At 48.1% G+C, this 23,090-nt stretch overlaps 1 protein-coding gene across 1 annotated transcript in view; it reads right to left on the bottom strand.

The window, feature by feature from the left end:
- The window catches only part of Adcy5 (adenylate cyclase 5), a 137,501-nt gene that overhangs the window by 7,130 nt on the left and 107,281 nt on the right, over positions 1–23,090 (bottom strand). The window contains exons 9-17 of the mRNA XM_090345333.1: positions 20,577–20,599; positions 19,103–19,247; positions 17,951–18,048; positions 14,498–14,585; positions 8,603–8,719; positions 7,775–7,939; positions 5,590–5,765; positions 3,780–3,809; positions 2,802–2,934 (exon numbers count right to left, since the gene is read on the bottom strand). Coding sequence (XP_090201459.1) covers positions 2,802–2,934; positions 3,780–3,809; positions 5,590–5,765; positions 7,775–7,939; positions 8,603–8,719; positions 14,498–14,585; positions 17,951–18,048; positions 19,103–19,247; positions 20,577–20,599 — 975 coding nt within the window. The remainder of the gene's footprint in view (positions 1–2,801; positions 2,935–3,779; positions 3,810–5,589; positions 5,766–7,774; positions 7,940–8,602; positions 8,720–14,497; positions 14,586–17,950; positions 18,049–19,102; positions 19,248–20,576; positions 20,600–23,090) is intronic.

Genomic DNA, 23,090 nt, shown 5'->3' with positions numbered 1-23,090 from the left:
ACTAGCCTTGAGCAAAACTCCCAGGCCTTCAATTCAAGAACTAGGGCTGGTGTGCATGTGCCCCATGCGTGCGCGCGCGCACACACACACACACACACACACACACACACACACAGTATGAGTCACACCAACAACAGAAGGTTTCAAGTGCCCAAGTTAGCCCTTTACCACTAGAGCCACAGCTCTACTTCTGGCTTTTTTTGGTAGTTAGTAAGAGAAAGAATCTCAAGACTTCCTTGCCCAGGGTGGTTTTGTGTAGCTAGGATTTTAGACCATCAGTGCCAAGCCTTTTTTTTTTTGCCAGTCCCGGGGCTTGAACTCAGAGCCTGGACACTGTCCCTGAGCTTCTTTTGCTCAAGGCTAGCACTCTACCACTTGAGCCATAGCGCCACTTATGGATTTTTTTTTCTGTGTATGTGGTACTGAAGAACAGAACCTAGGGCTTCATGCATACAAGGCAAGCACTCCACCACTAAACCACATTCCCAGCCCTAGCCCCTTCTTTTTTCTTTGTGGTTATTTGGCTTGAACTCAGCCTCGGAGCTGTTCCTGAGCTCTTAACCTCAAGGCTACCACCCTGCCCTGGAGTCAAGCCCAACTCCCCGTTTTCTAGAGGTTAACTGGAGATAAGTCTCAGGTCCTTTTGTGCCCATTTGGCTTTGAACCTTGATCCTCAGATCTCAGTCTCCTGAGTAGCCAGGATTACAAGCATGAGCCACCATGCCTGGCTCCCAGCCCTTTTTTTTTTTTTAATGAAATTTAACTGATATTATTGAGGTATTATACAGAGGAGTTTCCCTCAGTTTCTTCCTCTGTTCCAGCCTACAAAAAGTCTACTTTTTTTTTTGCTAGTCCTGGGCCTTGAACTCAGGGCCAGGTACTACTAGCCCCAATTCCAACATTTTTTTCTACCAAGAAATTGAATCCAGGTCTTCGTGCATGCTAGGCAAACACTCTACCACTAGGCCAAACTCCTGGCCCACAGTCTCTGCTTTTAAAGTGTTGTCTAAAGAGCATGACTATGGCCATGGCAGTGAGCGATGGAGGGGGGGAGGGTCCTGATACTAGCAAGCATCTAACTCTCCCTGCTTGTTTCTTGTCAAATAACATATGAAGGCTGGAGGCTGGAGGCAGAGATGTGAGAGGAGAGGAGAGGCTGAAAGGATCTTATTTTCCCAAGACAAGTAGTTGGCAGGGGAAAGCAATGGAGCACACCCATATCTGCAGCGGCCCTCCACGATCCAAGGGCTCCTGGCCTTTTCTTTTCTTTTTATGATCAGGAAATGTGACCAGAAAAGTAGTTTAACAGAGGCTTCTTTGCCTGACCCCGTGGGCAAACAGCTCAGAGGCCTGCCTGGCCCTGGTTCCTGTGAGAGCGGACTCCGTGTAGAACAAGTACCAGTGACAAACAGGAGAGCGGGTGCCAGTCAGGGTGGGAAGAAGCCCTCACACCAATTTTGCTTCCCGTCTCCCAGTGTGGGCTCTTGATCTGCACAACTGCCCGTTCCCTTCCTTGCCCTTGATGGTGCACAAAGAGTCCCTGGCTGGGGATGGCTGCATTGGTGAAGCAGCAGTAGGGCCACTGGAAAGATCTAGCTGGCCTGCTTGGACTATTCCTAATGAGAGAATGCTTTCCATCTGACTGCAACAAGCAGAGACCAAGCCAGCTCATCAGAGCTCCAATTCTCACTGGGTGGTGGCTATCCACAGCCAAGAGCTGCATCTTCACAGGATTATGGGGCCAGGAGCCAGTGGAGGAGAGCTTGGTGACTCAGCCACAAGCTCTGCCCCTGTGCTAAGAAGATCTCGTGGTCATACTGTCCACAGCTGGCTGGACTCTGGAGCCAGGGAGGTGTGCCGTGAGACTGGAGCCATTCCTGAGGAAGCTACTGCACCCCAACGGGTGCCTCCCCTAGCCCAGCTACCCTTAGATGCCAATGGAATCCAGTGGCATGCACCCTGCTACCCAGCTCTGGTGACCTATGCTCTTGTGACCACATCCTTCTCCATGAATGAGGGCCAGCTGCACCCGGCTCTGGAAAGGAGGCTGGCGTGGGGATTCTGTATTTCTCTTCACCTGATGGCCCATGGAGGAACCAGCAGAGGCTCAGGACTAAAAACCATCTGATGAAAAGCTAAGTAAGCCGTCCTGAGCTGATATGGTCTACGGATGGGGTCGCACCAGGACAGGCTTTGGCAAGGTCTTGAGAGAGGCCAGAGTCACAGGTCTCCCTTCCCACCCCAAGGCCTTCTCCTGTGCCCTTTCCCTGCTGCCTTTCCTCCAGGGAGACACACTGCCAGCCATGAGCACACAGTTTGGAGGGCTGGTGCTGGCTACGTTCTACCCTCAGCAAGGGTCAGAACTGGGGCCACTGATCAACTCCACCGCCTCGGCTTCTGCCACCTGGCTGGGCTTCCTATCTATGTCTTTGGTGCTTTTTGGTCCTTCCTCCTTGGCAGGAGACTCCATTCTGGTCACATCAAGCCCTGGCCAGCCTCCTGCCAGCCCCCACTACCCTCCTGCCATTCTTCCTTGTCACGGCTTACTGCCTACCACAAACTGGAACTGCATGCCTGTGCCTGTCTGTGTCTACCTGCAAACACACACAGCAATGCTAGCTGGCACTGATGAGCCCAAAGTACTCCTGGGCTCATCAGGGCCTAGCATGGCCAGTGTGTGTCTCTGGGGCTCCCAGATTTTGCCTCTGGGCCTGAGCAGGACAGTTTGTCAGTGCAGGACGATGCCTGGGCCAGCGTCCACAGGTGGGCTCCATGGACTCCTTCACTCCTGAGCCGCTCACCTGTAGTTTCCAGAGGAAGTCCAGGCGGGCGGTGGACTCAACCTGCTGGGCGTGCAGGTACAGGGCCAGCACGAACACCGAGATGACGATGGGCGTCACTACCTTCAGGGCCACCTTGGTCGCGTGCTCAGGGCTGTGGGGCACAGGTCACACCCTGAGACGACCCTGGTACTTCACAGCAGCTACTAGGCTTCTGCCCCAGGCCTTTTTCACCATATGTGCCTCTCTTTTCCTCTGCTTCCTGCTTAAGTTCCCTGAAGCAATATTTCCTCTAGGAAGCTCTCCTGCAGCTCCACAGGCACTATGCCTCTCCTGATACCCCCCCCAACTCAGTGCTCCCCTCTGATCAGCTTGGGAGATGAAGTCAGTCCTTCCACCAGGCACCCTGTACACCCCGGGTCCTCAGTGGATGAGGCAGGGGTGGGTGGTGAGTGCAGGAAAAAGGGGTACCCAACAGGCTACACTGTTCCCATCTCTGGACAACCTTAAGTCTGTTCAGGTTTCCTTATCTGTACAATGAGATAAACCCTCATTTCAAGATGGTGACAAGGGTTAGCTTGCTGGCTACAGGATGCCAGCTGAGACACTGGACAAGCAGGAGGCTCTCCTCATCTGGCTTAAAGTCCTCTTAACCCTGACAAAGGCTCTTAATAGGGGCTGTCTACACAGCTCCGGATGCAGGGCCTCACCCTGCAAAGGCTCCAGGCCTCCTGAGCATTCCACCTCCCGCTCTCCATTCCAGGATAGGACCCAGGGCTAAATGCTTTCAAATGAGGCCTGGAATAGGAGCTGAGACCCTGATGAGGCCCTGAGTCCACAGATGACCCTGCCAGGGTGGAAACCAAACCAGTAAGGCAGGCGGCTGTCCTCGGAGGGGAGCGCCTCCTGGTCAGCAGCCTCTTTCCTTGCCCATCTGGTCCCAAGGCTGCTCTCTCCCAAGGGCAGGGAGGGGCAGTCAAAGAAAAGGCGTCCACTTACCACTGGGCGGTGCCATTGTTGCTGGAGTCTCTGTGAACACAGATTGGGGAGACCGGTGTAGAACGGCTACCAGATTCCCTCAACCCCCATGTCCAGCCCTCCTGTACCTGGCTCTGCAGCCCTTAGTACTGCTGCTCTGGGCCCTATCATCCAGCACCCATGCGTATGGGTAACTAAACACACTCTCGACAGGGAAGGTAGCAAGCTAGCATTTGCTCACCCAGCCCTCATCTGGACCCTGTCTGCTCAGCCGCCCTCACCTCACACCCTTCTGGATGGACATTGGTCCACCTTTCCCCCATCCCTGAGCTGCTTCCAGCCGAACCTGACACCCGCACTGTCCCATGCGGCCCACGAGCTGCTGGCCACAGAGGACTGCTGGCCACAGAGGCTACTGAGTCTTGAAACGTGGCTAGTGCAAGTTACAATGTGCACTGTGTGTAGTAACTACATGCCAGGTTGCAAACACCGTGGAAAAAGATAAAGTATTCTATCACTATTTTTTTTTTTGCCAGTCCTGGGCTTTGAACTCAGGGCCAGAGCACTATCCATGGACTTTCTCAAAGCCAGAGCTCTACCACTTGAGTCACAGCACCACTTTCAGCTTTTTTCTATGTATATGGTACCAAGGAATCAAACCCGGGTCTTTGTGCATGCTAGGCAAGCACTCTACCAATAGGTCAAACTCGTGGCCCCTCCACCACTAATTTTTAATTGATTATATTTAAATGATCAAATTTTGGATAAATAAAAGTGTTATTAAAATGAATTGCACTCTGGGTCTGAGGACTAGCTCCACTGCAGAGCATATGCTGAACTTGTACATGGCTCAGTCCCTATGCTGCAAAACAAATTGCAATCTTCACCTTTTAAATTATAGCTACTAATTTTATATTTATTTATTTATTTATTTATTTATTTATTTTGCCAGTCCTGGGGCTTGAACTCAGGGCCTGAGCACGGTTCTGGGGCTTTCTCAAGGCTAGCACTCTACCATTTGAGCCACAGAACCACTTCCAGCTTTTTTTCTATGTATGTGGTACTGAGGAATCAAACCCTGATCTTCGTGTATGCTAAGCAAGCATTCTACCACTAGGCCAACCTCCAGCTGGCTACTAAACAATTTTAAAGCACACACATGGCTTTCATGTTTTGTCTATTGAGCAGCACTGCCCTTGACTCAAACCAGGGTCTCTGGATGCAGCACTGACCTCAACCCTGTTACTGTCCTAAGCAGTGGGAGGAGCAAGGGGAGGAGCAGGAAAGAAAGGCCTGGATTCCAGCCCCAGACCAGATCCATATGTAGAAAGGGCCTAAGCCTCCCTCACCCTTCCTGTCTTCCCCTTTCTCCTCCCTCCCCACCCCCTGCCCCTTCCATTCCTCCTAGGGCAGCACAAACCCACAACTACCGAGATTCTTTCTAGAGGCATTTCTGTTGGGTTATCTATTTATTCCTCCACTGCCCAGCTCAGTGCTTACCATGGCAGGACCTCCATAAATTCTGAGTTCATGAGAACATGGAACCCTTCATGTCCTCAGCCCTAGCAGAGGCTATCCCCTAAAACATGGGGGACAATTCACTGAGGCCTGTGAGTAACCAGCAGATGGCAAGAAGGCAGGGGTGCTGGTTGTCTCAGTGTGGAGGTGAGAACATGGGGAAGACAAGACCCCCGTCCTACCCTGCCTCAGGTGGCCAGAGCAGGGGAGAAGCAAGACGTTAACGTTGTACTGTGCTACCAGGCCTCCAGGCCCCTGCTGTCCCCACATGGCCGCAGTGCCCTGGGAGGGGCTGGGAGGGAGGGTCACCTACATGGCATTGGCGGTGACCAGCAGGTCGGCATTGTCGAAGAGCGTGACACCGGGCACCTCGACGACGAGCACGTAGATGAGCTCGATGGCCAGCATGAGCACCAGCTTCCCGATGCAGCTGATCTGCAGGAACACGGAGCAGGCCAGCAGGCTGAGCAGCACGCTGTAGGTGAAGTACTGCGGGGAGAGCAGGGGGTCCCCAAATCAGCTCCCAAGCCCGCCCTGCCCCACCCACCCCAGCCTCCAGTGGGAGCTGACCTGAGGTGAAGGGTCGTGTGGAATGTTTCCGCTGGCTTCAGGGGGCCAGTGAGGGGATACAAGGCAATGAGAGAGCAGGGTTCCAGGCCAGACTGACCTGTCCACACCCCTGATTCACTGTAGTCTGACTGTGACTCTGACCGCTCACTCTATGTCCCTGCACTCAGTGTCTTCATAGGCAAAGCTACCTACCTCAGGAGCGCCCTACACCCATGACCCGAGGTGAGGCTCCTGCCCTGTGCTGGCACTCTCAGTGCTGTGGGGAAGCCCAGGCCTCAGCTCTGATCTGCAGTTCTGAAGTCCACAGCTGGAAAAACGGAAAGCCTCTGCTTCCAGGCAGACTACCTCAGGAAGCAGAGGGTTGTGCTGTGGCTCCCTGTGCTGTGGCTGGAGGAGGCGTGGTGGTGGGGGTGCTGCATGGCTGCAGAAGAGGGAAAAGCACCTGTCTGGGTGGATGCAGCAGAGCATTGCCTCTGGGCTTTCCTGGCTTTGTTCACACAGAAGGGAAATGGCCAGGTTTCTTCTCAGGGCGAGGAGGGAGGCCAGCACTGAGGGCTTCTGCTGTCTCTCCAGTTCCAAGCTTTTGTGCGAGTCAGGGGTCCTCAGAGAACCAGACAAAAGCACAGACCTCCCCAGACAAGGACAGAGGGCCATCACCATTCAGGCTCAAGTGAGTGCAGGAGGAGGTAATGCCATGGAGGACACCAGCTAGAAGCCTCGCCTTTCTGTTTGTGGTATTGTTGGTGCTTTGTTTGTGCTATTCCCAATGAGGATTCTTGGCACTGCTTTTATTATTGCTAGTGGTTGTACAAAGGAGAACAGATTAGCATTGCTTTTTGAACCAAAGTGCCTGCAGGGACAAAATTTCTTTTGGCTCACATCTGTAATCCCACTTACACTGAGGGGGACCTGCTCAAGGGCAGCCCAAGCAAAGAATCAGTGAGATGCCATCTCAACAAACAGGCTGGGTGTGGTGGCACATGTCTGTGCCACCTGTGTGGGAGGCCATAGACAGGAGGATCACAGTTCAGGACAGCTAGAACAAAAATTCAAGATCGTACTTAAAACATAGTCTAAAGGAAAAAATGAGGGGCTGAGAGTGTGGCCTAATGGTAGAGTGTTTGCCTAGCATACATGAAGCCCTGGGTTCTATTCCTCGATACTACATATGTAGAAAAAGCCAGAAGTGGTGCTGTGGCTCAAGTGGTGGCATGCTAGCCTTGAGAAAACTCAAGGACAGTGATCCAGCCCTGACTTCAAGCCCTAAGACTGACAGAAAGAAGAAGAAATGAAAAGGATGGGCGTATAGCTCAAGTGGCCGAGTACCTGCCTAGCAAGCAGAAGGTCCTGAGTTTAGACTATAGTACAACCAAAAAGAAACAAAGTATCTGTAATGTTCTAGAAGAGGATGGCCATATGAATTTGTTAACACACTAAAAACTAGTGGTTGTGCCAGTTTATAGTAGTTCTAGCTTGGAACTGGCTTTCCTCTGTTCCCTCCCTGCTCACTATGCTCTGTGGACTAAGGTGGGCTCCCCTGAGGAAAGAGTCCAGAAGTATAGCTCTCAAGTTAGAGTGAACCCCACAGGCAGGCAATGTGAGCGAGCTGGAGCCCTGTGGCTTACCAGCTGTGCGCATTACAAACCCAGTGGGGTTGAGTGCCTTAGCTCAGTAAAGGAGAAAGTACAATCCCAGGCCATTGGGCCATCATGAGCATTCCTGAGTGGACACAGCTCTGCGCCTGTGCAACCCTTAGTGAGACAGCTGTCATTGCTGCAGTGGTGCTGAGGAGGGCTGTGGGTTCTGTGTAAGGGGGTCTCCAGCCGGCAGTGGACTGGTGGTGCTGCCCTTTCCTGAGCAGCTGGGCAGTATGGGAAGAGCAGAAGGGCCTGCCTCTGCCCCGGCTCCAGCCCTGGCCCAGCACATACCTCAGGGAAGTTGCAGTTGGGCCAGCGGCTCCTACAGAAGCCCTGCTCATCACCCAGGCTGTAGTTGAAGGCCGACTCCACCACATGGCATGCGTTGACCTGGCTCTTGGTGATGTTGTGCTCCTGTGCCAGGCAGCCCACCAGGTCCTTGGAGTTACACATGAACTACGGTGGGAAGAAGGCACAGGGCTGGTGTCAGCCGCTGGGGCCAGGCCAGGGCTGCCCGTCCCACAGGGGGGCAGGTGGCTGCCAGCATGCCCTCTGACTCTGTGCAGCTGCATGTGTACCAGGAATAAAAGAGGAAGAGTATGGAGTAGTTTGAGGATGGGCACAGCCTGTCCCTGGCAGGCATGGCAGTGTGCCTTCCCGTCCCTGAGACAGGGCTCTGCACCTGTTTGGTATCTCCCTATGTTCTCTCAGCCTTGAGAAGGAGAAAGTAAAAGCTCTCAAGAAGCTGAGCTGCGCGGGGCTCTGGCTTGTAATCCAAGCTACTCAAGAGGCCGAAGCCTGATGATCTTGGCTCAAAGCCAGACAAGACAGAAAAATCTGTGAGACCCAAGTAATCAGCAAAAGCTAGAAATGTAAGCAGGGTGGTAGAGTGCCAGCCTTGACTGCCAACACCAAGCCAGAGCCTGAGGTCCTGATTTTCAGTCCCAACATGGGCACAAATAAACAAGCTCCTGTGAGACATTAATTTAAGAGTAACCTCTGATCCCAAATAGGAGGCGGAACACGAAAAGGAGTTTCCAGAAAAGCACCCTCCCAGCCTGTGGGTGTTGGCTGCAGAGTTTATTGAGATATAACTGATGGGGACGTGGAGGTACCCACCATGTTGACAAAAGCTGAAAGGAACACGAGTGTGATGGTGAACACGCCAACCAGGGTGCTGTTGATCTTGGAGCGCACGATCTTCCTGGAGAGGGTCTGCAGCGGGGCTGGAAAGAGCTGCGAGGAGGCAGAGGAAGGGGCAGAGAAGTAACAGCATTTAGCGAAGATCCCACAGGGCTGTGGAGGAGCTCATGGCCCAGCTCCTCTCCAGCTCAGCTCAGCCTTCCTAAGCCCCTTTGGGCTTCTAAGAGGTCCCAGCCTCACACCACCATCATAGCAGCTAGACTCAGCTGCAGGTCAGGGGGGTTATCTTGGGGTGTCCCTCTGTGCTAATAAGAAACATCCGTCCTGAACCTTCTTATGTGCCAGAGGGAAAGATCACTGTGGTTTTTTAAATGTAAGCTTAGATTAAAATCCTGCCTAACAGACATAGAGATAAGCTAGAGTAAGAGTCCATAAGAACACTCTTACTGATAAGATTTTTGACCAGGATACCATGAGAATTCAACAGTATGGGGGGAAAAAAATCATCTTTTTAACAAAGGGTGTTAAAGTAAAAGGAAATCCTCATGCAAAAGAATACCATAAACAAAATTAACTCAAAGTAGACCAGCTATTGAAATGAAAATGCTGACTAGAACCATAAAACTTTCAGAAGAAAATACACTAGTAGATCTTTGTGAGTTTGGATTGGGCGATGATTTCTTAGAGATGACATCAGAAGCATGGGCAAATAAAGAAAAGATATGAAGTGAACATCATCAAAATAAAAGTTTTCATGCAACGAATATTTGTAAGGTTGAGGAGACACTGTAACCCTTGTGTACTGCTGGTGGGAATGTAAAATAAGGCTTTTGCTGTGGAAGATAATATTATGACTTAAGGAATGAAACACATAAAATACAGCAATTCCACCTATGGTATATACCCCCAAACAATCAAAAGTAGGTTATTTGTATGATGCTTATCACAGTATTACTTATAGCAAGATGAAATGAATTGCCAAAGGGATAAGCAAACTGTACTACAACCACACAATGGAATATTATTGAGGCATGTAAAGGAATGAAGTGCTAGTACGTGCTACAATGTGGATGATTCTCAAAACTATTATACTAGGTATGATTCAATTTATATAAGCTATTGAGGGCATGCTAGTTCATACAGACAGAAAGATTAAGGTTGCCAAGGCCTGTGACAAGACAAGCAGAAAATAAGGAAACAAGGATGAACTATCAATACATATGGACTTTCTTTTAGAATGGTAACAATATTCTGGAATTAGATAGTGGTAATAATTGTACAAGTTAGTAAATATGTTGAAGACCTGAGAGTTATAAGGTCATCTACAGTGAATTTTATACTATATGAGTTTTATCTCAATAGAGATCTTACTTTTTATTTATTTATACTTTTTAGCCTTTTTTTTTGACAGTACCGAAGTTTGAACTCAGAGCCTTGCTCCTGCCAGGTTGGCATGCTGCTAAACATACCGTCAGCCGGATGCTTGCTGGTTGTTTTTAGGACAAGGCCTTGATTCCCCAAATGGGTGGGCATCTGGAATGTGCGCCACCTACTTTAGGCTTCCCAGGCTGCTGTGAGTCTTCTGGACTTTCAGCTTGGGATTATCATGAACAGTAATCCTCTCTAGCTCAGTCTCCTACGCAGCTGGGATTACAGGTGTGAATCACTAGAGCCCAGCAAAGATTTTACTATTAAAAAAAATAATCCTGCTCAGCCTCTTACTAGTTCTGTAATCCTGTGGACATTACTAACTGCTTTGAGCTTTCGTGTCCTTGTGAGTAAATAGGGAATGTCTATTTCCTAAAGTGCAAACCAAGACTCGATGATGTGATTATGTTTGAAAGTGCTTTGTCAGCTGTTAAATGCAACAGGAAAGACAGGTAATTTTATTTTTCTCCCCTTTCCAGTGCTGGTGATGAATCCAGGGCCTCATGCATGCTAGGTAAGTGCTCTACTACTGAGCTAACAGCCTAACATCTGCATTTTAGAATAGATATGTGGTTAATGAAAGTGGCAGGCCTTGTTCCCATGGAACTTGGGTTTTGGAGGAAGTGTTTTACACTAGGTAAGGCACTTACTTGTAAACACATGACAGAGAGTTTCTAATCCTTTCATAAACATTTTATCATCCGTCCTTTGCCACTTAAACACCGTGGATGGGAGAGTTTCCTGTTTTCCCTTTGCACTTTTCAAAAGGCTTCCTGTGGCTCTGCAATAGGGCCTAGTTTCAAAACTGTGAATAGGAGTCTGGGTAGAGTGGAAAGAAGCCAGCAAGTGGGGCTTGCTGGCTGCCAGAAGGGCGGGGGGGGGGGGGGGGGGGAGTTTGGAGGCTCCTTCCTGGCTTCCCAGAGCAGGCATCTGCCTAGAAGACTTAGGAAGGAGACTCTTGTTTTCCGAGACACATAAGAAACAAGGAGCTCTGGCCGGGAGTTTGGCCTAGTGGTGGAGTGCTTGCCTAGCATGCACGAAGATCCGGGTTTGATTCCTCGGTACCACATACAAAGAAAAAAGCTGGAGGTGGTACTGAGGCTCAAGTGGTAGAGCTCTAGCCTTGAGAAAGTCCAAGGACAGTGCTTAGGCCCTGAGCTCAAAGCCCAGGACTGGCCAAAAAAAAAACCCCAAAAAACAAAACAAGGAGCTCCTATGGCATGGAATCAGAACAGCTCAGGTTTACTAAAACTGCCAACAAAAAAGAGGAAATTTGGGTTCCAGTTTTAAAAATTGTAGACTACCTATAGTATTGATTCTGATTCAAATAGTCCCACTAAGTATATGAAATATAAGTGTAACTATGCTTCCATACGTAAAAAGCAATATTCTTTTTTTTTTTTTTTTTGCCAGTCCTGGGCTTGAGCTCAGGGCCTGAGCACTGTCCTTGGACTTTCTCAAGGCTAGAGCTCTACCACTTGAGCCTCAGCACCATTTCCGGCTTTTGTCTATGTATGTGGTACCAAGGAATCGAACCCGGGTCTTCGTGCATGCTAGGCAAGCACTTTAACCACTAGGCCAAACTCCCGGCCCCAGCAATATTCTTTTTGAGGGGTATTTTTTTCTTTAGATTATTGTGACCTTTCCCCCCCCCCCCAGATAGTCTCATTATATAGTGAAGGTTAGACCAGAACTCACCACATAGCCCAGGTTGGTCTCAAACTTTCGGTCTCCTGACACAGCCTATAGAGTACTGAGATTGTAGCCGTGTCCTACTATGATGGCCTATTGTGACTTTTTTTTATTGTGGCTAATATTTATCTATAATATCTACCTATATCTATATCTATGAGCTTGGTGCTGAAAGCTCACACCTGTAATTCTACCTGCTCTGAAGGCTGAGATCTGAAGATCGTGGGTCAAAGCCAGAATGGGCAGGAAAGCCTATAAGATTCTTATCTCCAATAAACTACTTAGAAAAGGCTGGAAGTGAGGCTGCGGCTCAAGAAGTAGAGTGCTAACCATGAGCCAAAGGAGCTAAGAGAAAGTGCCCAGGCCCTGAACTCAAGACCCAAGACCAGCCGGGCATAGGTGTCTCATGCCTGTAATCCTAGCTATACAGGAGGCTGAGATTTGAGGATTGTGGTTCAAAGCCAGCCTGGGCATGAAATTCCATAAGACTCTTTATCTCCAGTTAACCACTAGATAACTGGAAATGGCAATGTGGCTCAAGTAGTAGAGCCCCAGCCTTGAACTGAATTGCTCAGGGACAGCATCCAAACTCAGAGTTCAAATCCCATGACTGACAAAAACAAACAAAAACAAACCAGGACCAGCATGCACACAACAAAATTGCTGCTGTTGATTTTAATGTATTGTGTGAAGTTATTTCTTTTTTTCTTTTTTCCTTTGGTTTATCCCCTGTTGTCACTGTTTTTGATTTTGTTACCCCTTGTATATATGCTTATCTGATTTAGGGAATGGATGGGGAACAACAAAATGACAGATATTCACAAGATACTATGTTGGAAATAAACTTACACCTTGTTGGGAGAGGAGGTGGGTGGAGGGAAAGTGGGAGAAAAATGAGGAAGTAATAATGTTTGACAAAAAATGTACTATTCAAAACAAGATGAGGGGAGGGGGAAAAGGGAGGGAAATGGGACAAAAACATGAGAAGGGGTATCAATGTGTGAGAAATAATGCACCTTCTATCTGGCAACTATAACTGTATCCCCTCTATTAATTACAATGAAAAATAATAAGGTTTGGAAAGCAGTATGGCAGTTCCTCAAAAGACTAAACATAGAGCTCCCCTATGACCCAGCAATTCCACTACTAGGCATTTACCCAATTATCCAGAAACAAGGACATACTAAATCCACTAGCACAACAATGTTCATTGCAGCACTATTTACCATAGCAAAGATATGGAAACAACCCAGATGCCTCTCAGTTGATGAGTGGATCAACAAGATGTGGTATTTGTACACAATGGAATTATATGCTGCTGTCAGAAAGAATGACATCACCCCATTTGTAAGGAACTGGAAATACTTAGAAAAAATCATATTAAGTGAAGTAAGCCAGACTCAAAGGAACATAGGCTCAATGGTTTCCCTCATTTGTCATAATCAGTAGAAACCTTGGGCTCTCCTAGCAGAGATTTACAATAGAGCAAAACCTAGATACATAAGGCCATATAGGATGAGGCTAAATGAAAGGACCTCTAGGATATAGAAACAAAAGCCAAATAATGAATGATTGTTGTCCTTAATGTACTATGTTATCTCTCATCTCTTTTGCTGTCCCTTGGTTATCTCATATTTTTACAGTATTTTGCTTTGTTATCTGATATATTGTATATATGCGTATTTGGTTATTTGAAATCAGATAGGGAAGGGGGAAAACAAGATGAGGAGTGGGGGTGAGGAGAGGGAAATGAGGACTAAGACATGAGAAAGGGTATCAATGTTTGTGAAGTAATGCACCTTCTATCTGGTGAATATAATGTAACCCTTCTATTAATTACAATAAAAATATATGAAAAAAATAATAAGGTAAAAAACAAAAGTACTCATCACCTTAGTTATGTAGCTATAATCCCTCTGTACAACACCTTTACAATAAGATTAAATTACAAAAATAGATATGGCTTGCAGGTGTGGCTCAGGTGGCAGAGAGCCAGACAATGAGCAAAAGTGTCAGATACTGAGTTCAAGTTATGTTCCGAGAGAGAGAGAAAGAGAGAGAGAGAGAGAGAGAGAGAGAGAGAGAGAGAGAGAGAGAGAGAGAGAGAGAGAGAGAGAAGGAATAAATTGCCATTTTAACTATTGGTAAGTGTGCCAATCAGTAACACTGGTTACAATCACAATCCTGTACAACCATCATTTCTCTTCATTCCAAGCAGAAATCTATGCAGAGAACAGAGCTTATCTGGAACCAGATCTGATAAGTAAGAATCCCCATTTGCCCTGTGGTCAGCTGCAGGCTGTCTCTCTCTGTGAATTTGCCTATTCTGGACTGTTCATACTAGTAGAATCATACAATATGTGATCATATACATCTGGCTTCTCTTAACATGGTGTTTTGAAAGGTTCAGCTATGTAGTCGAACAGCATGTCATTTTCTTGTGTCTAAATCAGATTTTATCCAAGTGGTTAACACTTGGGTCCCTTTTGCCTTTTGGCTATTCTAACTATTCAATGTCCTTTTATAAGCTATGGGATAAAAAAGTAAACTGTCTGCGAGAGAAAAAGCAGTCTGGTGACCTTAAGAATAGTAACAATTAAGAATGCCAATTAAGAATGGTGTGACCCAGCATCATACAACCCCACACCTTCCTGCCTGGGCTAAGCATGATAACCAAGTTCTTGGAGTGGCCTTCATGGCAGGCAGTGCAGAGCAGGCTGCTGGCTGGCGCGGGGATTCTGGGGGACTCACCTTCACACAGGAGTAGATCATGGACACAAACATCACCAAGGTCAGCAGCAAGAAACAGGTCAGGTAGAAAGTCAGCATGAACAGGGAGCTGGGGGAGGAGAGAAGATGAAGAAGAGCATGTCCAGGGGTGGTGCTGAGCTCTCTGATCCCCGGGCCTGCCCAGCACAGAGACCACAGGTCTCAAGTCTGTCTTCATGGCTCCAGGGCCCCCAGATGAGGAACCCCAAATTCTTTCTTTTCCCTGAAACCCATGGCTCAGTCCTTCCACAGGTCTCTGAGGAGGGTTCACACAGCCATGACAGTCTGCTCTTGCCCTTCCACCCATGGCCACCTTTGTAGAGGGAACAGCAGCCCACACGGATGCAGAAGGAAACCCAGGTGACTCTCCACCAATATTGTGCCTACTTTAGCTCTTCACAAGAACTCTCCATTAAATAAGCTGGAAGAATCAATTTTAAAACATGTCATGGTTATTTATCACTCCACATTGTTACTCAAGACTTGATAAGTAACTGAGAGGACTGAAAATGGATTTGATTGATGGTCTACATGTATAAAAAGGCAAATATCAGCCGTCTAGCCAGCCACTGAGAATCAGGGTGAGGTACATCTTTGGGAGGACTGGATCCTTATCCCTTGTTACTGGATTTCCTTCTGGAGGCAAACTGCAATCTTCACTGAAGACAGGAAGCGCTAGAGAAGGACCCTCCTTGCACATTACTATCCTGAGAACATCTTACCGGGCTGTGATAGAGGAGAGGAGCTGGGAGAGAATCAGCATTTGTTGACAAGCTGTAGCCTAACATAGAGCCTGGGCAAGAGGGGACACCCCTGGGAAGACTCAATGCCTTTGTTCTTGGTGTCCACACACATCACTTAGCCGTCTTCACAAATACAGCAAGAGAAAAGGATTCCTCAGAGGAAAAGAAAGACCTTTCCCTAGGGGGGATGGCCAGAGAATGGCCTCTGGAAATGCCTTAGCCATTGGGAGCTTCAGCCAGAGGAAGGAATGGAGCCACTGCAGACAGAGCAGAGACCTGGCATGGCCCAGCTCCCAAGCCATGCTGCAGAGAAAGAAAAGTGGCATTCAAGCTAAGGGCCCCTCAACTGTGATGGGATGTATGCCCAGCTTGCTTGTTGATACCTTTAGTTCCTATTTATACCATTCCAATACAGAAAAATGGGATCCTGTGCCAATTAGGACCTACAATACCACCAACTCTACAGTTTAAGGCAATGGCTCCCACTGGAGCCAGCTACCAGTGTCTGGTTTTCACTTGGTATCCTGACAGTCACAGCAGATGTCAATGTAAGGGGTATTTTCCAACAATAAGAGAAGGAAGGAAGGAGAAGGAAGAAGTAAGGAAATGAAGAAGGAGGAAGAAGAGGAGAGAGGTGGAGGGAAGAGGAGGAGGAGCAGCTTCGGCAGGGCACGGGTGTCTCAGGCCTGTAATCATGAGGCTGAAATCTGAGGATTGCATTTTGAAGCCAGCTCAGGCAGGAAAATCTATAAGATTCTTATCTCCAATTAACCATGCACACAGAAAAGCAAGAAATAGAGCTGTGGCTCAAGTGGTAGAGCATTCTAACCTTGAGTTCAAAAGCTCAAGGACAATGTCCAGACCCTGAGTTCAAGCCTCATCTCTGAACCAAAAAAAAAAAAAAAAGAAAGAGCAAAGGAGGCTGGGAAAGATGGAGAACAATGGAAGGAATGGTGACAGTGATCAAGATGCACTGTATTCATAAACTGATTTGTTGAATTTAAATCTTTTTGCACAGTTACTTAAAGATAATAAACATAGTACTCATGACCTGACTTACTTAATTGTAAGCCCTCTGTACAATAGCTATTTTTAAAAAGAAATAAGGCATGTCAACACTGTGTGCCTCCTGGAACTTTCATCAAATGCACAATCCCACTCAGATTGGAACACTAGACACACTCAAATCCAAGTGCTGCACAATTAACTGCCCAGGGCTCATTAAAGGGCCAAAGTCATCGAAAGTCGAGCAAGGCTGTGGAACCGTCTATGTATCCCAGGCTGGAAAGAACAAAGGAAGGCAGTGTGGGAAAGTGAGGATGTTAGAGGCGGGTGTGCGGGTGAGTGAGCAGTATCACTCCCTGGGGCTCCCCTGAGTTTTATCCTTGCACTGCAATTACGGAATTGTCAACATCCCCAAAACATGTATGAAAGGCACACAGAAGCTTTCTCTGCCTCTTTGCAACTCTTCAGTGGATCTGCAATTGAAAAACACGTGCTGGGTGTGAGATGCTTTAGATTAAGCAAGATTTAGAAAACGTAAGAACAATGGATCTTCTGTAGATTCTGGCTATAAATTAAAAGGAGAATGCTTTGGGAGAAGAGTTTTGGAAATCTGACTATAGACTGGATGTTAGGTTAGAGTAGGGAAAAGTTATTAATTTTATTTGGTGTATAATGTTTTGTGACTGGGGGGGAAATGCCCCCACAATAGGTACCTGTTGAGGCCTTTATGGGAAAAATGTACTTAAATAGATGAACTGAATACTGAAAGATATTATCACCTGTTAAACCTATAGGATGGGTAAAGATAACCTTCTGCACGCTTGAATGATTTAATAATAAAGAGTAAAAACATGGATATATGCACATGCGCAATACACATAGAGCATTTGTACGAATATGTACTAAACTTCATTTCCGAAAGGCCACTGCTGTGTCTCTGCTGCTGCTTTCTTCTTCCTCTGTCTCCCTCTCCTTCTTTTGGCAGTCAGTATTGGGGTTTGAATTTGGCCCTGAGCTTGCTAGGGAAAACGTTCTACCACTTAGTTACATTCTAAGCCCTTTTGGGTTCAGCCCTTTGGAGTTTTCACATAGTGTGTGTGCTTTTTCACCACGGCTGGCCTCGGTCTCCTGAGCCACCTTTCTTCACTTCCTGAGGAGCCATGATTACAGGCATGTGCCACTGTGCCCAGATTTCCCCACTGCCCACTTCAAAGTGGTCCTTTAGAAGCCAAAGGCTCTCACAGTGATACAGTCAGTCTTCCGAAGAGTTAGGGAGCGCCTCTTTTCGAAAAACCTTCAGAACCTGAAATCTATTTTTTTAAATATCCACAGTGGAGAAAGACATTTATCTTTTGAAGATGTATCGATTTTGTTTTTCAAGACTCAAAGGTCACGGAGAAGCCAGCCTGGCAGATGGACACTGGGCAGTGGAACTGTGTTTAAATGCATGGAGAGGATGAAGTGATGAAAAGGGCTCCCCTGCAGAGGCAGGGCCTGCTGGGCACACCTCCCTCCTGGCTCTGCAAGGTTACACCCCCTGGCTTCCAAGTCTCTGAGGGCATTTTGGAAAACCCTCCTCCTAGCTGGAACAGGTTCAACCCAAACTCCCTTCTACTCCACTTCCACCCTCCCACCCCAGGGATCCCCCATGGCGGAAGAGGAAGCCCAGAGGGCTGGGGATACTCACTGGGGTACGATGGTGATTTGGACAAAGCAGATGAAGAGGAAGACAAGCGAGGCGCATGCCACGTAGGCACCAAATCGGTCATCCACCTGCTTGGAGTACTGAGGGGAGACATGTGGGTGAGGGCAAAGGCACCAGGTTTGTCCAGCCACCCTAGGGCACCCCACTCCAGGACAGAGAGGACCTGGGAGCCACAGTTGACTTAGCATATAAGCCCCCGGCCCCAATGGCTTCACGTGGTGTCTGTGGAAGCACTGTGAGGTGAGTACTGGAAACCTGGTGCTAGGGACACAGCTGTAGGTCACTGGCATGCTACATCACTACAGATCCTCCTCACAACTTCTACTGCAGAAACGAGCAAACTACAGCCCTGAGAGTTTCTGCGACTCCTTCACAACACACACCAACTACTCATGGAACTGGTAACGTGTAAGTCAGGTCCACTCCTGTGCCAGTTTTACTTCACTAAGTGGGCTCACCCTCAGTCAATGTTGTCCTGAGTGCCCACGAGCCCATTTTAACAAGGCACTGGGGAGACCCTGCAACATGACACAAAGGGAGCCACCAAACCAGGGCCCCACTCCGAATCTGTTACCACTACACTAGGAGGCCCAGAACAAGTTGCTTGAGTACTCTCAGCTGTTACCTTTTACTTTTCCTTTGTTTTTACTACACTGATGATTGAATCCAGGGCCTGTACGTGTTAGACTGGTGCTCTACCACTTGGGCCAGGCATCCAGGCCTTTTGTTGCTATTGAGATGAGGTCTCAGTTAACTAAGTTGGGACTCAAACTTGTGATTCTCCTGCCTCTCTCTGCCTCCTAAGTATAAGGACACACCAATATTTAATCTCCTATGTGTCAGATTCCATTTAATGTGTTTTATGCAAGGATCCCTCCTTTAATCCTCACTCTGATCCTGAGGTAGGTTTAATATCCCTATTTTCCAGCTAAGGAAAGCAAGGTGCGGACTGCTCAAGATTTAGTCTTTCTAATCAAGGAAGTCTCCCTAGTCTGCCATCTCCTTCCGCAGTGCAGCCTCACAGGTGGGAAACTGACAAGAGCAGCAGCTACCAGGGTAATAGAGGGAGATGGAAGCCAAACTGATCCTCCTGTCTTCCTGAGGTCTCCCCTGGGCCCTCACCCCGTGCCATACCTTCTTCTCTAAGTCAGGCTCCCTGAAAGTCAACAGGAACTTGCGCACATGTTCAGATCGCAGCCTGTCAATGCTCCTGGCATCGATGGCCCGGCCCAGAAACTCATCCACTTCATCTTCAGGGTTTGCACTTTCCTGCGCGTTCCTGGGGAGCAAGGAGTATAGATATAAGCAGGTAGGCCAGAGGCTGACCTGTCAGCCCTGGCAAGAGGGGAAGCAGGGATTGGGACGAAGTAAGCCAGGAACACGAGCCTGTACTCTCACAAGAGCACACATGTGGAAAGCCGCCTAAGTCCAGGCCTGCTGATGGAGGATGAGAATGTGACTTCTAGGCAAGCACTCTACCACTAGGCCAAACTCCTGGCCCTGTGACTTCTGTTATGAGGATTGATTCTGAATTTTCATTGTTTCCTCCAAAGCTAACATTCTCTGCTGACATTCTCTCCTCATCCTGAAACTGAAGGCTGAGGCTGGAAGGCTGGACTTCCACTGAGGGCCAGCTGTGCACTGAGCCAGCTCTAGTCCTTCTTGGGAAGAAGGTTCTGTGGTCTGTGGGGACTGAACTTAAAAGCTCAATTTCTCAGGCTGATATCTGGTCTTTTTACTTCTTCTTCTTTTCTTTTTTGGTAGTGGTACTAGGGATTGAACTCAGGGCCTCACACTTGCTCAGCAGGTACTCTACCCTGGAGTCATACCTCCAGCCCCTTTTGCATTGATTATTTTCAAGACAGAGCTGTGCTTTACGCCTAGACCAGCCTGGGCTGTGATCCTCATACTTGTGCTTCCCCACGCTGCTGGAGATGCCAGGTGTGCTCCATTGTACCCATCCACTGGTTGAGATGGGTGTCTCACCAACTTTTATGGTCAGACTGGCCTTAAACCATGATCCTCTGAGCTCTGCCTCCCAAGTAGCTAGGATTACAGGCTAAAGAGGATTTTTTTTTCTTTTTTTCTTTCTGCCAGTCCTGGGCTGGAGCTCAAGGCCTGAGCACTATCCTTGGACTTTGTCAAGGCTAGAGCTCTACCACTTGAACCACAGCACCACTTCTGGCTTTTCCCTATGTACGTAGTACCAAGGAATTGAACCCAGGTCTTCGTGCATGCTAGGTAAGCACTCTAATACTAGGCCAAACTCCCAACCCCAGAGGATTGTTTTTTCTGAAAGTCCTGAGAACTGGAAAGTAGGAGAAAAAGAGGAAGACCTGGGTGTGATCTGGCCCTGCTGGTGAATGTGCAAGGTGTATATTTTCTGGAAGTTGTGTGTGTGTGTGTGGCATGTGTATATGTGCATGTATGTGTGTATCTAGTGGAGAAGACATGGTCAGTGTGATGTGTGTGTGTGTGTCTATGTGTCTAGTTCTGGGTGAAGGGAGCAGACACAGCCTGGAGGTCTTGTCATGCTCAGCTCAGAATGACGGTGGAATTACTGTCCATGGGATTAGGAGGCAAGAAGGAGGAAGGGCATATTACTCACTTGTCCTTGGGGTCTTCGAAGCCCTAGAAGAGAAGGACAGACAGAGTAGCATGAGGACAGGGCACATCTCCAGAGCATCCGGCTCCAGAGCGGGCCCCGCAGGCCTGCCAGGTAGTGCTCACTGCTCTGTTGTGGACCAATGTGCTGGACGCAGGGCTGTGGGCTCCCTTCTTTACTTCCTTCCTTCATTTCTCAACCACACTCAGATGTGCAGTGTGGTTTCATTCTATTTTATTCTTTTGGCAAAGTCCTTGTGTCTACACTTTTTCTGCCCTCACCTGACTCCTTCCATGTCCTCTGAACTTCAACCCTCTTCCTGGGCCATAGGTTTAAAGAGTCCCCACCCAATTCCACCACTCATACCCAGCAAAACTTGCTCAGCATCACACACATACACAGAGTACACAAAAACCTACAAACGTTCACAGCTCTGATGACTTGCACCAGCTTTCCGGTTATCTGAGAGGCTACATATTGGTATAAGGATGGCAAGTGGGGGCTGCTCTGCTGTGCATTCCATGGGCAAAGGGGAAGGAGGCAGGGACTTCGCTGCTCCTCAAAGTCAACCACATAGCCCCACCTAGAGTTAAATCTGCTAATCCCACAAAAGGGGGGACGTGTGCTGGTTCTGAGTGGTTCTGACAGGGCAGAGTCCCTATGGGAGAAGAGGACAGAATCCAGGAGGACATGGAAGTGACAGGCAGGTGGGTGGCCAGGACAAGGATAAGGATGGAGCCCATATCTGTGGCCAGTGTAAGGCACTGGTGGACAAACAAATAGTACAGTGAGTGCTAAATAAAGGAGTTCAAGTGGATCCATGTCCCCCCGGAAGACCTGGTCTAACAACACAAAAACAAGGACTATTTTTCCCATGAGTCAACCTGACATGACTGGTTTTACATTCCTGTCACTCTTTCTTTCCTAGTATATGCTAATGGTTTGACTTCACAGCTGTATTTCCTAGTGTACACACATATTTTAATCAGATTGACCTCCTCATCTGCCTTCCCTTTCCCCATCCCTCTCTAGCATCCAATCATTGACAGTGTATTCCCTCATTCACATATGCAGTGTATTTCTATATTGCTCACATCTCCTTTTTCCCCTACCTCCTGAGCCAATCCCCTCACAGTCACATAATAACAATCATATATATATATATATATACTATATGATCATACATGTGTTTACATATATATTCATCTTCTAGGTCTGGCATTCACATATGAGAGAAAACAGGAGCCAGGCTCAGGAGGCTGGGCTTCGATGGCAGTGTCCTCATGGGACACTGTCCTTATCAGGACTGGGAGACCCTGCTCTACATTCTCTCCTTCCCTGCAGCTGGAGCAATCAACACCCTGCACCAGCAAGACTATCCCTAACCCTGGTCTCACAGCAGCAGTGGTCTCCTTCCAGGCTCTCCTTAGCCCCAGTCCCAGAACTTGTTACTGATTCTCCCAAGGCTCCTTGTGATAACAACGATGAACATACCTGACAAGCTGGTGCTCATAACCAAACAACTACATCCTTCAAGACATAGGAATAATCAATGGTGCAGCCTATACCAAACGTCAAAGAAAAACAACTTCCTAAGGATTTGCAGGAGAGACCATGATTTACCACTAGGGGCCTTTCCTGATAGTTCACTGCTCCATACTCCCTCCTTCCTACTTGGCCTCCTTTTCCTTCCCTCCCTTGCCTACTCCCTTTCTCTAGCTCCCTTCCCCCTGCCTCTTTCCTCCTATTCCCCCCTTGACCACCTTAGTCCTGTGGGTATAGAGTCTACAAGGGGTTATTAAAGAGCCAAAGTGGTAGCCTGACACAATGACTGATTCATGCCTATACAGAAGCTACTAGGGACCTGGGGATTGGAAGGACTGTGGTTTGAAGCTAGCTGGGTGTGGTTGTATATGTATGTCATCCTAGCTATATGGAAAGAAGAGGATCAGCATCCAGAGCCTGGCCTAGGTATAAATGCAAGAGCCTATTCCAATGATAAATAAAGCACAAAAGGCTGGGCTGTGGCTCAAATGATACAGCATCTGCATAGGAAGCTTGAGGCCCTCAGTTCAAACCCTAGTACCACTAAGAAAAAGAATGGGAGAGCTAAGGACTGTGAAGGTAAGAAGGAGTGTTGGCTTGGGGGAAGGGAGTGGTCAGTTGGTATTGACAAGGTTTGTGGACATCCAAGTCCTGGAGGAAGGCTGGGCCTCTGCTACCTTCTCCCTTGAACACCTCGACTACCATCAACATCTCAAATGCAGTTCTGAACTTGGCTCATTTTCCTTCCCACATTTACCTAATCTTCTACTTGCCAGCAAAAACATGGAGTGACTCCATCCCCTTTCAGGCACATGGCCTATCTGTGAAGTCCCACAAGTCTATCTTTCACCCCCCCCCTTGGTCTGATCTATAGACTGTGAGCTTAGAAGCCCACAGCACAGCACAGCAGCCTGCCCTAGCTTATTCAACAAAGTGTCCACACAGCTGAGTCCTGGCACCAACGCTCCCCAA

Source organism: Megascapheus bottae, chromosome 1 (genome assembly GCF_031878675.1).
Source record: "Megascapheus bottae isolate mThoBot1 chromosome 1, mThoBot2.hap1, whole genome shotgun sequence".
In the NCBI taxonomy this organism is placed as follows: domain Eukaryota; kingdom Metazoa; phylum Chordata; class Mammalia; order Rodentia; family Geomyidae; genus Megascapheus; species Megascapheus bottae.
The sequence above is the reverse complement of the archived record's forward strand: the minus strand, read 5'-3'. Positions and strand labels throughout refer to the sequence as shown.